The sequence below is a fragment of the Amblyomma americanum genome, chromosome 10, assembly GCF_052857255.1.
Source record: "Amblyomma americanum isolate KBUSLIRL-KWMA chromosome 10, ASM5285725v1, whole genome shotgun sequence".
In the NCBI taxonomy this organism is placed as follows: Eukaryota; Metazoa; Arthropoda; class Arachnida; order Ixodida; family Ixodidae; genus Amblyomma; species Amblyomma americanum.
Genome location: NC_135506.1, coordinates 88,211,944 through 88,225,730, shown reverse-complemented (window position 1 = coordinate 88,225,730; position 13,787 = coordinate 88,211,944). Strand labels below are relative to the sequence as shown.

Here is a 13,787-nt window from a genome sequence, read left to right as displayed (position 1 = left end):
ATAAGCTTGCACCTCTAGCCCCGGGATCTTCTTTACAAAGAGCACGCAACCAGCCGATGTCCCCACTGCATGACTGACGACAGCAAAAAATCTAGCCGTGAAACGTCGCACCATGCTGTCGGTTCCTTCGTTGCCGTCCACTTTCGTCTCTTGCACGGCCAATACATCTATCTCGCGCGCCGTAATAAGTCGATACACCTGGCCTTGTTTTTTCCTGGTCGCCAGGCCCCGGACATTTAGCGTAGCGACTTTAAAGGCGGAGGCAGGAGCCATTTTAACTCAAAAGGAAGGACCCAACAGCATGGTGCTTACCTCCCACGTCTAGCGCGCGGCTAGACGCCACTGTTGCCGCCGGTATCATCCGGCGGAAGAACATCGGCCTGCTCGAGGAGTACCTTGTCGCCGGCCCGCTTGTCATCCGAAAGGTTCGGGCGCGGCCGGAACTTCGGACGCCGGGATTGAGAGGTCTTCGCAGGGGGTTCCTCGACGCCGGGCGCTACCACCTTGTCCCCTTCGGGGCTGGTCTGGTCGTGGGGACTCTTCGCCGGGGTGGTGACAGGGGGCGTGACGCTAGTTGTGCGGGCGCCGCTCTTCCCGTGGTCGTCCTTGTTCGGGTCGTTTGACTGGACGGCCTCGGGCTCTGTTGGGCTAGCCCCGTTCCCAGCTGTCACGTTATCGGGACCGAGGGAGTCTGCCGTCGGCGGTTGGCTCGCTGGTTCGTCGGCCGCCTTGCTGCTATCCCCGAAGCTCACACACGTGGCAAGCGTCGAAGCCGACTTGCCCGCCTCGTCCGTGCCAGTTGCTGCTTCCTCCGCCTCGGCGACGTCCATGAGTTCCGCTGTGTCGTTCGCCTTTCCGAGACCGGTAGCCTACTTCCGGCAACCGTTCGGTGCGGACGCAGAATCATGAGCTCCGGCGGAGCGGCGATAGCGGCCCTTGCTGGCCGCGGAAACAGGCTTGCTGCCGACGCAGATAAGGAATACGAGATTGTTCTGCCTACTCTGCCAACAGGACGTGTTGTGCTTAACACGGTGTTTCTGCACGGGGACGTGCGAGCGAGGCCCTACAGGGTGGAAGATTTTTGGGACGCCCTCGCCAACGCTGGTGCGCTCCCCGACGTCGTGGCGTTGGGGGCGTATCAGATAAATCATGTGTGGGCGGTGACGCTCAGCAGTGCTGAAGCCACGAAAAAGCTTGCTGCGTTGAAGGAGCTACAAGTGAAAGGACGCCGGTGCATCATTTTCGACCCGGAGGATCAACAGGTAAAGCTTCGCCTGCATTGGATGCTGCACGGTGTGGCCGACGAAGACATCCGGACTGCTTTCGCGGCGTTCGGAAACGTGACGGAGGTGACGCGGGAGCGTTGGCGCGTCCAAGGGATGAAGGAGAAAGGCTCAACCACCAGGATCGTGCTACTCAAGTTGAAGCCGGGAATGAAGGTGGATGATTTGCCACACCAGTTGCGAGTAGCCGGTGAGCTGGCCCTCGTGGTTGTGCCCGGGCGACCGATGCAGTGCTTGCGTTGTCACGGCACGGGCCACGTTCGCCGCGACTGCAAGGTGCCCAGGTGTCCCCAGTGCCGGCGCTATGGACACGCGGACGCGGACTGCGTCCGTACCTACGCGTCGGCTACCGGTCTCGGATACTGGCCACTATACTAACGAGGAGACGGAAGCTCTGGCTCACCGATGCTTAGTTAGTGGCACAGAGGCCCACAGCGAGAACAAAGAGCGGAACCTCCCCGTCTGGGAATCGAACCCCGGTCTCCCGCGTGACAGGCGGGGATACTGGCCACTATACTAACGAGGAGACGGAAGCTCTGACTCACCGATGCTTACTTAGTGGCGCAGAGGGCCACAGCGAGAAAAAAAAAAGCGGAACCTCCCCATCGGGGAATCGAACCCCGGTGTCCCGCGTGACAGGCGGGGATACTGGCCACTATACTAACGAGGAGACGGAACCACTGGCTTACCGATGCTTAGTTAGTGGCACAGAGGCCCACAGCGAGAAAAAAAGAGCGGAACCTCCCCGTCGGGGAATCGAGTTTTTGGAGGGAAAGGGTTTATTTTTTTACCGTGGGGATCGAGCTGCTTAATTTGTAAACAGCCTGAAACAATAGACCACGTTTTTTTGCATTGCTGGGAAGGGGATTATTTTTGGGACGTATTACAAAGGACAATAAAGAAAGAGCTACCACTTGACGCACAGGGAATTCGTTATTTAAGCACTGACAATGAGGACGGGTACCATATGACCTCATAACGCTCTTGGGCCTCCACTGTATATGGCGCTCCAGAATGGCAGGCTATTATTGCGACAAAGACGCACGACCTGCGCGAATTTATTTTCGGGAAAGAATAGACTGCTTTCTGACCACCCAGAAAGCCGCTGCGGAGCCTCCCGTTTGGCTCTCGAGGCTAGAGCCGCTCTGTATGCTTCGTGAATTTTAGTATGACGAAGCCAGACTCATAGTGGCTGACCACGACAGTGTCGTATGTACATAGCGTTTTGTGTGTTTTTTGTTGAGTTTTTTTTGGTTAAATGTTATGAGCCAAAGCCAGGCAATAAAGAAAAAAAAACAGGCGGGGATACTGGCCAATTTTTTTTCTTTATTGCCGATTCTTACATGCTAAAACAAAAGTAGAAATGATAAAAACAGCAGCAGCCTACTTGGCTGACACGGGAGAGGTTAAAATCTTCTCAAGACAACTAAGTCGTCCAGGACAGAGGTCCATTCGGGCGGTTCAGCTTGCACACGATACACTTCTCTCACGCTCACAACACTTTCAATAAAGTTTTCTCGCACGGAACGGACATTAACATCGGCATGTCGCACTTGCAATCGTGTCCTCCAAAGGCTGTGGAGGCCCAAGAGCATGATTAAATCATATGGCACTCCTCCTTCGTTTGTGATTGGCAAAAACCTGATGCCGTATGGATGCAGGGGAAAATCTTTTTTCGCGGTTCGTTGGAGGACATCCCAATGAAAAATTGGGTCCCAACATTCAAGAAACACGTGCTCCACCGTTTCAGGCTTTTTGCATAGTAGGCAGTTGGTCGTCCATGGGACGAAAATCTCCTTTTCATGCAGCCACGTCTTAACAGGAAGTGTATTACAATGTAAACTAAAGAAGAATGTTTTTACGGTTGGTTTAACCGGCATTCTTTTAATTCGTTTTAAGACGTCTTGTCCTGGGCCTCCACGGTGCGGTGAACGATAAATGGGAATCGGCAGCATTGTTTCCACAAGATTCTTGTACAACTCTTTTTTGGAAACATTACACAAGTACTCAAGTGAAAAACGCGCGTACAGTAGTCGAAAAGAAAGTACAACTTCTCGCATGTACCCATTGACAGCACCGCACATAACTTCACAGCATGAGACAACGATTTCTGGGAGGAGACTCGACTCTGCAGCCTTACTTGGATAACAGTCCGGAGAAAAGGATCCCTTTGATCTCGGAGAAAGATAAAACGCGACACAACTTGGCGCAAGAATAGGTGCACGAGGCCGAGCCCTCCTCATTTAACCGAAAGAAACAAATTGGTACGGCTAGTTCTCTCCCAGCTTGACGCCCAAATGAACACAGCAAACACGCGATGCATCTTTTGAATGCTGGCCCGACTCGCACACAGAACATTCATCATGTACCACATTTTCGAAACAAGGAAAAGGTTGCAGATGGAGGGGCGTGAAAACATTGATAACGGCCTCCCTTGCCATGCATCTGCTTTCTCCCTCGCCCTTGAGCATTGCTCGTTCCAACTTTCACTTGGGTCTCGATAACAGTTAAGGGGGACGCCGAGATATTGCGTTGGCAGGCAAGGCGGGAGAAGTGATCAGGCCTCGTTTCCCAGTCACCGTGCCAAAATCCAGAGCTCTTGTTCGTGGTGTCCTTCTATCTTTGTCCGTGTCTCTAGCGCAGTTACCATGTGCATTGAATCTAAAAATTACCATACACCCTGTTTGCTTACAAAATTTATCAACGATACTGATCACTTCAGTAATACTGTCTCGATTGGAACAGAATACTGCGATATCATCCGCATAAGCGAGGATTTTGACATGAGCCGACTGCAATCGAAAGCCCGAGATGCGGTCACTTTTGGCAATAGCTAAACATAGTGGCTCTAGGTAAGCCGCAAACAAAAGGGGCGACAGAGGGCATCCCTGCCTTACTGACGAACGCACTGCCAGCCTATCTGTGAGGTCACCATTTAGAACAATGCGCGTGGTACAGTTTGCATATGCCATTCTGACGCCTTCTATGATAATGCGGTTAACGTTACCATGCTCTAATATGTGAAAAAGTACATCATGTGACACGCGATCAAAGGCTTTTGCCAAATCCAGCTGCATCATAGAAATGCGGTCCCCTATCGCATCACAGCATTCCAATACAGTACGTGCGACGTGTACATTCGTCGCAATTCTGCGTCCTTTGATTCCGCAAGTCTGGTGCGGTCCAACCAATTTTGTTATTACGCTCTGGAATCTCCTAGCGAGGACCTTCATGAATATTTTGTAGTCAACGTTGGTGAGGCTTATCGGGCGATAGGACCCCACCAACAATCGCTTCTGTGGGTCATCTGATTTTGGGATCAACACAATGTGCGATGTGGTGAATGACAGCGGTACTTGCCCACGTTCATACGCCTCATCCAGCACTCTTAGCAGTATCTGAGCGACTATGGGTTTAAATGTTTTGTAAAACTCGGCGCCCAGCCCATCAGGTCCTGGAGCGAGCTTTACCGGTCTGTAAGTCGTCAATTGCAGATTCTATTTCATTCTCAGTAATGGGTACCTCAAGGCTCTCATTTACATCATCCTCAAGTCTTGGCATGAACGACAAAAAGTCTGAAGAGAAAGCATCACCAATCTCTCTTACTTGGCCAAGAAGGTCGTTGAAATACTTTTGAAATGACTGCTGGATTACATTGGCATCACAGGAAATTTCAGCACCATTTCTTATCTGCCCGATTTCTTTCTGTCTAGCGTACCGCTTTTCATCTGTTAAGGCTCGCTTTGTCGGTGTTTCACCGACCCACAGTTTTTGTGCCCTTGCGCGTACAACTGCTGCTTTATACCTTTCACTGTCAAGTCTTTCAAGCTGGCTTTTCACATCCCTTATATCTTTTGCATATCTCCCGGGCTCGGAGCTTTCCATGCTTAATAAAAACTGCAGTTGCTCGCGCGCTGCTTTTTCTTCTTGTTTTTCTCTGTGTCGGTTGGAGCAACTCTTTTTTAAGGCTTTACTTTTTAGCCACTCTTTGAAGTCTTCCCACTGAACGGCAAAAAGACTGGGCCGCTCCTCGAGCAGCCTCTGCATTTCATTTACGATGGCTTTTAAAAATCCCTCGTCCTCCAAGAGTTTGGCATTGAATTTCCAGAGATTCCAGTTGAAGCGCGTACACCTTTCTTTCACACCGAAACTTCCTATCACAAGACAATGATCACTAAACGCCACAGGTTCAACTTTGTAACCTGTGCAAAGGGGCACAAGTTCAACAGATGCATAAATTCTATCCAATCTGGCATGGCTATCACGTTGAAAGCGTGTGTATAGCGGTCTATTACCGCAGGTAAATATGCCGCCAATATCCTCTAAGCTGTTGTCATTAACCAAAGCGTTTAATAATTGTGCACTGCTATCACGCACAGGCGGACGCTTCACCCGATCGGCAGCGGCACACACACAGTTGAAATCGCCCAAAAGCAACAGCACTTTATCACAAACAATGTAAGACTTCAATCTGTTAAAAAAATTCTTGTCGTTCCGAGTCAACGTTCGGTGAAGACACGCATATAATGCGCCAGTATAACTTCGAAAAAGAAAAGTCAACTACAAGAAGGCGTCCACTTGGACAAGAAAAAATCGACTCCACACTGATGCCTAAATTATTGCGCAGAAAAAGGGCGCACCCACCCGAGGTGCCAACAGAATGGCAAGCACAGACATTAAAGAACGCACTGAAGGTGGACACCATACGCCCAGTAAACTCCTCACTTTCAATCTTCGTCTCCTGTATAGCTACGATGTCCAGCGCATTGTCAGCAAGAAGACGATTAAGTTGGCATTGGCGCCTACGAGCACCAAGACCCCTCACATTCAATGTTGCTATGCGCAAAGCTGTGTCAAGTTTCATCCGCATGTGTGAGGAATAGCTGACATATGATGTGCAGTGCCCACAATAACAGACAAAACACTTCTGGACTCATAGTGTGCTCTGTGCGGCGTCGCCAATCCATTAGTCCATTTGCAGGCACCGGGAAAACCGCTAGGCAGTCCTCCGTCGGCCTTGCCAGACCTTGGAACTACCTCTGCTTGGTGCTTCCACCCACAGCCGCGGAAAACAGGAACACACTTACACAAACACATTCCTGCGCTAGGGCGGCGGCTTCCCTGCCTGCCGTGTCTCGGCCGCAATGTTGGGCCGTGGTTTCAAAGACGAGCGACGAACACCCGGGGATTTCGACGGCGGCTCGTCAGCGCCAGCGCCTACCTGTGACTTTTCACCGACGCTTTCCTCGTGGGAGCGCTTCCCAGCTATGAGGCCGGCAGCCTCCTGGCTGGAATCCATGGCCTCGCTGTTGTCTGGTCCTACGTTATCGGGATTTTCAGCAACAGCTCCCGCCGCTTCCTTCTGCGTGCTCACGGGTTCTGTTGGAAGGTCACGCTGCACTGGTACGTCCGCCGCAACTGCGGTGGACGTCTTCGCCCCTTGCTTCGTCAGGCGCGTCAACGTAGGTCCATCCCGTGTCGCTGGCTGCCCAGTTTCACGGGCCGCGTCCTCCGCGTCTGCCTCGTCCATTAGCAGCTCAGCCGTGTCTTCACTGGTCCCGGGGCCAGCAATGCTCGCATAAGTGCGGGCACATTGGCCGTCTTCGTGGCCGAACCGTCGGCAGGCTCCGCAACGTGGGACTCGGCACTCTTTTCGGATGTGGCCCGTATTGCGACAGCGTAGGCACAACGGGGGACGGCCTGGTACGACGACCAGCGCCAACTCACCGCTAACGTTCAGCTGGTGCGGCAAGTCGTCACGCTTAGCTCCGGCTTTCAATTTTAGTGTGACGAGCCTCGTTGTCGAGCCCTTTTCTAGCACACCCCGCACTCGCCAACGTTCTCGAGCGATTTCCGTGACTTTCCCGTACGGCGCAAAGGCAGCACGTACGTCTTCGTCCGGTACGTTGTGCAGCAGCCAGTGCAGCTTCAGTCGCACATCCTGATTGGTCTTGTCAATAACCAGGCAGCGGCTTTCTTTCACAAGCATTTCACCGACGCTCAACATCTTCGTTACGGCTTCGGAATCCTTGAGAGTGACTGCCCAGACGTGGCTCCTCCGATACGCCCCCAGGGCGATAACATCGGGGAGCAGCGCGTGCTGAGCTAGGGCATCCCGGAAATCCTCAACCCGGTACGGGCGGGCTCTGATATCGGCGTGCAAAAAAACTGTATTTACAACGAAATGCCCTGTAGGCAATCGTGGCAGAACAACCTGGTAAGCATTTTCCTCATGAGTAAGCCTGTTACCGCGGCCAGACATGGCCGCTGAAGCCGCTCCTACGGAGCCTGTCATCACACGTCCGTCACACTCGGTGGCCGGAAGTAGAATCCCGACCACGAGGAGACGGAACCACTGGCTTACCGATGCTTAGTTATTGGCACAGAGGGCTAGAGCGAGAAAAAAGAAGCTATCGTCGGGGAATCGAACCCCGGTCTCCCGCGTGACAGGCGGGGATACTGGCCACTATACTAACGACGAGACGGAATCACTGGCTTACCGATGCTTAGTTATTGGCACAGAGGGCTAGAGCGAGAAAAAAGAAGCTCCCCGTCGGGGAATCGAACCCCGGTCTCCCGCGTGACAGGCGGGGATACTGGCCACTATACTAACGAGGAGGCGGAACCACTGGCTTACCGATGCTTAGTTAGTGGCACAGAGGGCTAGAGCGAGAAAAAAAAGCTCCCCGTTGGGGAATCGAACCCCGGTCTCCCGCGTGACAGGCGGGGATACTGGCCACTATACTAACGAAGATTTTTTTTTCTTTATTGCCGGTAAACAATACATACGCAGAAATAAAAATCTCTAGCCACACTTTGGCCGAGACAATGGGTTAAAACTTTTTCATATCAATCAGTTCATCCATAACTGCCACCCAGTCCGGCGGCTGGGGTTGACTGCGGAGAACATCTCTCAGGAAAACTGCACTTTCTATAAAGTTTTCTCTCACTGGTCGCACATTTGCGTCGGCGTGTCTAGCCGCGATTCTCGTTTTCCAGATGCTGTGGAGGCCCAAAAGCATAAACATGTCGTAAGGAACTTCCTCACTTTCTATAGGTAGAAACCGGATGCCCTAAGGAGTTACAGGAAGTTCTTTCTTTAATGTTCCTTGCAAGATGTCCCAGTGGAAAACCGGGTCCCAGCAGTCGATAAACACATGTTCGATGGTCTCGGGTTTTTTGCAGAGTATGCAGTCGGTGGTCCAGGGCACAAAAATGCCTTTATCGCTTAGCCATGTTTTCACCGGAAGGTTACCAGTATGAAGTTTAAAGAAAAAGGATTTGACAGTCGGTCTTACCGGCATCTTCGTAACTCGCTTTAGCACATCTTTGCCTGGGCCTCCGCAGTAAAAGGAACGGTATAAGGGAGCAGGTATAAATATATCTAGCAAATCTTTGTACAGTTTTTTCCTGGGGACAGCACATAGATACTGTGTAGAAAAGTGAGCGCTCAAAGTGCGAAAGGCTGCCACAACTTCACGCAAAAAACCTGTTACAGCACGATTCGCGGCCGGGTAACTGGGCACAACAAATTCTGGCAACACGTTGCCTAAGCGCACCTGCAACATTGTGCGCAACAAAGGATCGGTTTGGTCACGTAGAAACAAAAATCTTGAGACAACTTGTTTCAGAAACAAATTAGAAAGACCAAGGCCGCCCCTTTTGACTGGAAGGAACAGATTAACTCGACTTGTTCGCTCCCAATTTGAGCTCCAAATAAAGACAGCAAACATTCTATGCAGCTTCTGCAGGTTTGCTCGTGTAATGAGCACGAACTGCAATAAATACCAAATTCTGGCTATTAAAAATACATTGCACACACTTGCGCGCGCGAAAACAGAAAGGTCACGTCCTTTCCAGCCATCCGCTTTTTTCCTTGCACTCTGCGTTATCTCACCCCACAACTCCGTACTGCTTTTATAGTGCTCCAAGGGTACCCCCAAGTACTTCGCAGGGGAGGTCGTCTACTTTATGTTAGCAAACACGGCAGGTGTGCTGTCCCAATCACCGTGCCAAAAACCTATGCACTTATCCCAGTTAATTTCGGACCCAGTCTTTTTGCAATATTCCCCCGCAACTTTCACAACTTCTTTAACGCTTTCTTGATCCGCGCAAAAAACAGCATATCATCAGCGTAAGCAAGCACTTTTACTTGCGCCGACAGAAGAGTGAAACCGCAGATTCTATCATTGTGTAACAGTGATAACAGAAACGGGTCAAGGTAGATCGCAAAGAGCAGAGGCGAGAGCGGGCAACCGTGCCTGACCGAAGAACACACAGGTACAGGTTCAGTCAGCTGTTTGTTCACTATAATTCGGGTAACACAGTTGTCGTACGCCATCTGTACACCTTGTATTATCACAGAGCCGACGTTGGCATATTCTAGAATGGCGAAAAGAATGTCGTGCGACACTCGATCGAAGGCCTCTGCAAGGTTAAGCTGTATCATGGCAACTCGGCCCCCGAAGGCATCGCAGCATTCAAGAACAGTTCTAGCAATGTGCACATTTGTTCCAATGGTGCGACCTTTAATACCGCACGTTTGGTGGGGCCCTACAGGGTCCTTTATGACCTTTTGCAGTCTGTTGGCAAGAATCTTCATAAACACTTTATAGTCAACGTTGGTTAGGCTTATCGGCCGATAAGCCCCAACGGACAGAAGATCAGCCTGGTCCTCACTCTTGGGTATTAAAACAACGTGTGCTGTTTTAAATGATGGTGGCATTTTCTTTGTCTCATAAATTTCGGTGAAGACGCAGTGGAGAGCTTGGGTGAGTTCGGCTTTGAACTTCTTATAAAATTCACTACCTAGGCCGTCAGGACAGGGAGATTTTCCGGCACTCAGCTCTTCGATTGCTCTTCCCACTTCGCTTACGCTGATTGGTACCTCCAGAACTTGTTTTATATCGTCTCCTAGTTATGGCATACGGGACAAGAACGTGTTTGCAAACCCCTCTTCTTCAAGCCGTCGCCGCCCAAGAAATTCCCGATACTGCTCAACAAACGCCAACTGAATCACTTTGCTATCATTTGTTAACTCGTTTCTCTACCTGATTTGTCTTACTTCATTCTGAGTCGCGTACTTCTTTTCGTCACTAAGCGAGCGTTTAGTAGCTACTTGGTCAGGCCCGAGACGCTCAGCACGGGCCCGTATCATGGCAGCTGTATACTGGTCTTTTTCGGTAATCTCAAGTTTACTTTTTGTATCTCTTATTTCTTTCTTATATCTTCCCGGCTGGGAACTTTTCAGGCTTACGAGCAAGTCAAGTTGGCAATGTAGTTCGTTTTCTTTAACACGTTTATCGTGGCATATAATGCTTGCCCTTTCAATCGCGTTTATTTTCACTTGCTGTTTGAAATCTTCCCACCTAATTACCCAGTTCCCAGGCTCTGCTGATAGCAATGCTTTAATGCATTCATTAACTTTAATGTCGAAGCGTTCATCCTCGAGTAACTGTGCGTTAAACTTCCACAGGTCCCACGAGAAACGAGATTTCTTGTCTTTTTTTCCCCAGGGTAAACGTAACTAAGCTGTGGTCGGTAAATGACATGTGTTTCACCTCGTAGCTATTGCACAAAGGAATCAGATCAAGCGACGCATACGCTCTGTCAAGTCTCGCGTGACTTTCACCCTGGAAGTGAGTAAAATGCGGCGCTACCGAAAGAACTTCAGCAACATCATCTAAACCATTTTCTTTCACAATCGAATTCAACAATTCCGCACTTTTGTCACGAAGGAGTCTTTTTGTAATTCTATCCTCTGCTTTACAAACGCAGTTAAAGTCGCCCAAAAGCACAATTAACCGCTCACAGCACGCATATTGTTCAAGGCGCTCAAAAAATGCCTTGCGCTCGTTCTCCCTGTTAGGGGCATACACGCATATGACTCTCCATAGCAAATAGCAATAACAAAAATCCACTACAACCAAACGGCCAGTTTGACACACAGTTAAATTCTGCTCGACAATCCCCAGAGAATTCCTAATAAATACAGCACAACCGCCCGATGTGCCAGAAGAATGGCACACACAAACATTGTAGCGTGCCGTAAAAGGCTGCACCATAAGGTCCGCCTGTTCCTGTTTTTCGACTTTCGTCTCCTGTAGGGCTATTATGTCGAGGTCATTATCAACGAACAGCCGGCTTAGTTGGTACTGACGCTTCTTGGAAGCAAGTCCCGTGACATTAATTGTTGCAATGCGCAACGCTCTGAGAGGTGTAGAAGCCATCTAGTTTTGGTACAGGAGACATATGGTGCATACCTCGGGACACAAGGCGACGGTGCGGGTGACTTGCCCAGTCTAAGGTGTTCGATGGGTGCGGTGGCGGTAATCCAACGTCCTTTACACAAGTGCCTCGTGCGTATGGACTGGAAAATCAGCCCATGCAGTCCGTCACCGAAAACGGCCATCTCACGCCCACAGAAAACGCTCACAGGGCACTCACTCCAACTAAGGCGGCGGCTTAGCCGCCGCTCGTTGATCGGCCTGTACATTCGGCCGCGGTTTCAACGTCGGTCGCCTGACACCAACAGTCTTCTGCGGTGGCTCGTCGCCTTCGCTCACTTTGGGCTCTCCATTCGCACTGTGCTCGTGCGGTCGCTTCCCTGCTTGGTTGCTGGTTGATGCGCGTGACACTTCCATGCTGTCACCATGCTGGGGAACGACGGGAGCTGACGCCCCACCGCTCAAGACTTCGTCCGTTGGCGCCTTGACTTCTGCAGGCTGCGCTACCTGTTGCTGCCGCTTACTGCTGGGCTCCTCTACGCTTGTGGATATTTCCGTAGGGGGCACAGCAGGGGCCTTCTCCACGCTGTCCCCTGCCTCTGCTGCAGCATCTTCCGCGTCAGCCTCGTCCATGACAAGTTCGGACGAGATGTCAGTGTTGACTGGGACGGTAGCACTCGCGTACGTGCGTACGCAGCTGCTTTCTTCGTGCCCGTAGCGACGACAGGCGCCACATCGCGGAACCTTGCCCTCACGGCGAATGTGCCCAGTACCGTGGCAGCGCAGACACAGCGGAGCTCTGCCCGGTAAAACCACGAGAGCCAGCTCACCGCCAACCCTGACTTCGTGAGGGAGGTCTTCCAGCTTCACGCTAGGATTCATTTTCAATGAAACCAAGCGTGTCGTCGACCCCTTGCTGGCGACACCCTGGACGCGCCACCGCTCATTGGTGACTTCGCTCACCTTGCCGTACGGAGCAAAGGCTACCCTCACGTCTTTGTCGGGCACGTTGTGCAGCAGCCAGTGCAGCTTGACGCGGACGTCCTGGTTTGCCGGGTCGATGACGAGACAGCGGTGGTCCTTGACTTTCAGTTCACCGGCAGAAAGAATTTTCGTCACCGCCTCAGCACTCGCGAAAGTAACAGCCCATACATGGCTCATGCGATACACCCCCAAGGCGATAACCTCGGAAAGCAGCATCAGCTGAGCCAGCGCATCCCTGAAATCTTCGACCCGATAACGACGGGCCCGCACGTCCGCGTGCAAAAAAACTGTGCTTAACACAACACGTCCTGTAAGAAGGGTGGGCAGAATCACCTGATACTCTTCATCCGAGGCAGAAGCCCTGTTTCCGCGGCAAGACATGGCCGCTGTAGCTGCTCCAACGGAGCCGTCATCGCACGTCCGTCACGCTCGGTGGCCGGAAGTCCACTATACTAACGAGGAGACGGAACCACTGGCTTACCGATGCTTAGTTATTGGCACAGAGGGCTAGTGCGAGAAAAAAGAAGCTCCCCGTCGGGGAATCGAACCCCGGTCTCCCGCGTGACAGGCGGGGATACTGGCCACTATACTAACGAGGAGACGGAATCACTGGCTTACCGATGCTTAGTTATTGGCACAGAGGGCTAGAACGAGAAAAAAAGAAGCTCCCCGTCGGGGAATCGAATCCCGGTCTCCCGCGTGACAGGCGGGGATACTGGCCACTATACTATTTTTTTTCTTTATTGCCGGTCTCCGACAGTTCGCAGTAACACATGATGGTACACAGAAATAGAAACAAAAAATAAGGCAGACAAAAATGCCGCAGCAGTCAGCTTTGTACTGACGTTGTCATATTAAAATTCTTTCAGCGCGGTCAAGGCTTCTACTCTCGGCAGCCACTGTGGTACAGGCTCAAGCGACTTCTGCACTTCAACAAATCTCGCTATGCTCTCGCGAAAATACATCCGTGCGGGCCTCGCATCCGGATCACAATGGAAACCGGCCATGCGGGAGCGCCATACAGAGTGGAGTCCGGCCAGCATTATGAGGTCGAATGGAATTCCGTCTTGTTTATTGCTAGGTATCTAATGCCGTGTGGGTCCAGTGGAAAATCTTTTTTGACCGTTCGCTGCAGAACATCCCAAAAGTACACACCTTCCCAGCAATGCAGAAAAACATGATCTATAGTTTCGGGCTGTTTGCATATCATACAGTCAGCTCCCCACGGTAAGAAAAAGCCCCGTTGCTCTAGGAATTTCTTTACTGGCAGTGTTTCAGTGTGTAGCTTGAAGAA

General features: G+C 51.2%; 1 protein-coding gene, 3 non-coding genes and 1 pseudogene across 4 annotated transcripts; all 5 read right to left on the bottom strand.

Annotated features, from left to right (window-relative positions):
- Positions 1–1,881: 1,881 nt before the first annotated feature.
- Positions 1,882–1,953, bottom strand: TRNAD-GUC (transfer RNA aspartic acid (anticodon GUC)). Its single transcript has one exon. It is a non-coding gene; the product is annotated as a tRNA-Asp (tRNA).
- Positions 1,954–2,689: 736 nt separating this feature from the next.
- LOC144106184 (uncharacterized) lies at positions 2,690–3,702 on the bottom strand (annotated as a pseudogene).
- A 2,685-nt stretch (positions 3,703–6,387) lies between these two features.
- Positions 6,388–7,578, bottom strand: LOC144107281 (uncharacterized). The gene has a single exon (XM_077640281.1). It carries the CDS (start codon positions 7,576–7,578, stop codon positions 6,388–6,390), a length of 1,191 nt encoding a protein of 396 aa, XP_077496407.1.
- Positions 7,579–7,829: 251 nt separating this feature from the next.
- TRNAD-GUC (transfer RNA aspartic acid (anticodon GUC)) lies at positions 7,830–7,901 on the bottom strand. The gene has a single exon. It is a non-coding gene; the product is annotated as a tRNA-Asp (tRNA).
- Positions 7,902–13,020: 5,119 nt separating this feature from the next.
- On the bottom strand, positions 13,021–13,092 carry TRNAD-GUC (transfer RNA aspartic acid (anticodon GUC)). The gene has a single exon. It is a non-coding gene; the product is annotated as a tRNA-Asp (tRNA).
- Between the last annotated feature and the right edge of the window lie 695 nt (positions 13,093–13,787).